This window comes from Frankliniella occidentalis, unplaced genomic scaffold, assembly GCF_000697945.3.
Source record: "Frankliniella occidentalis isolate FOCC.00 unplaced genomic scaffold, Focc_3.1 Scaffold12, whole genome shotgun sequence".
NCBI lineage: Eukaryota > Metazoa > Arthropoda > Insecta > Thysanoptera > Thripidae > Frankliniella > Frankliniella occidentalis.
In genome coordinates this window covers 1,688,691-1,689,301 of record NW_026267142.1, presented here as the reverse complement: position 1 = coordinate 1,689,301, position 611 = coordinate 1,688,691, and the positions used below count along the sequence as shown (strand labels likewise).

Here is a 611-nt window from a genome sequence, read left to right as displayed (position 1 = left end):
TTCATGAAAAAATGAAATGTGTTTTGAGGTGGAAGATAATAAGATCAATGACAAGTTCATATTTTTCGTGTGTGGAATGAAGAGTTTAACGCCATGGCGTTAAACAGAAGGTTATTCGGTCGGATAATCAACTGCGTCAACACAAAGAAAAAAAGTAATGATATCCCAGCCTGAAATTAAGCAAAATTAATTCGAATAAGAGGGAATCGGCGACGACGTCGGTTTAATCGATCAGATTTTAACAAGCAACGAATTTTCAAATTCAACGTCGGATCGACGACGATGCAATTTAACATTTCTGGATGTGACAATGTCATCATTCTCTTGATTACAAATAAGTTGAGCCTGACGAGCGTGGGCGGCGTGTGCGCCGAGCTCAGGCCTCCTGCGCCTTGAGGTCCTTGAGCTGGAGGTCCGCGGGCCGCTTGCCGGTCTTGTCCTCGTCGTTCCACGGCTCGACTTGCGCCCGGTAGAACAGCAGGAAGGGGACGGCGCCCAGCACGTACATGGCGGCCGACACCCAAAACACGTAGCGCCAGCCGACCTGGGGAGCCTGCGGAGAGCGGGAGCAGGGCTGTTACAGAGCTCCCAGAAAACGTTCTCGGTTTTTT

General features: G+C 49.1%; 1 protein-coding gene across 1 annotated transcript in view; it reads right to left on the bottom strand.

Moving 5' to 3' along the window:
• Window positions 1–190: 190 nt before the first annotated feature.
• LOC113212612 (sialin-like) overlaps window positions 191–611 on the bottom strand; it is a 14,179-nt gene continuing 13,758 nt past the window's right edge. The window contains exon 7 of the mRNA XM_052263549.1: window positions 191–553. Coding sequence (XP_052119509.1) covers window positions 377–553 — 177 coding nt within the window. The 3' untranslated portion in view covers window positions 191–376. The remainder of the gene's footprint in view (window positions 554–611) is intronic.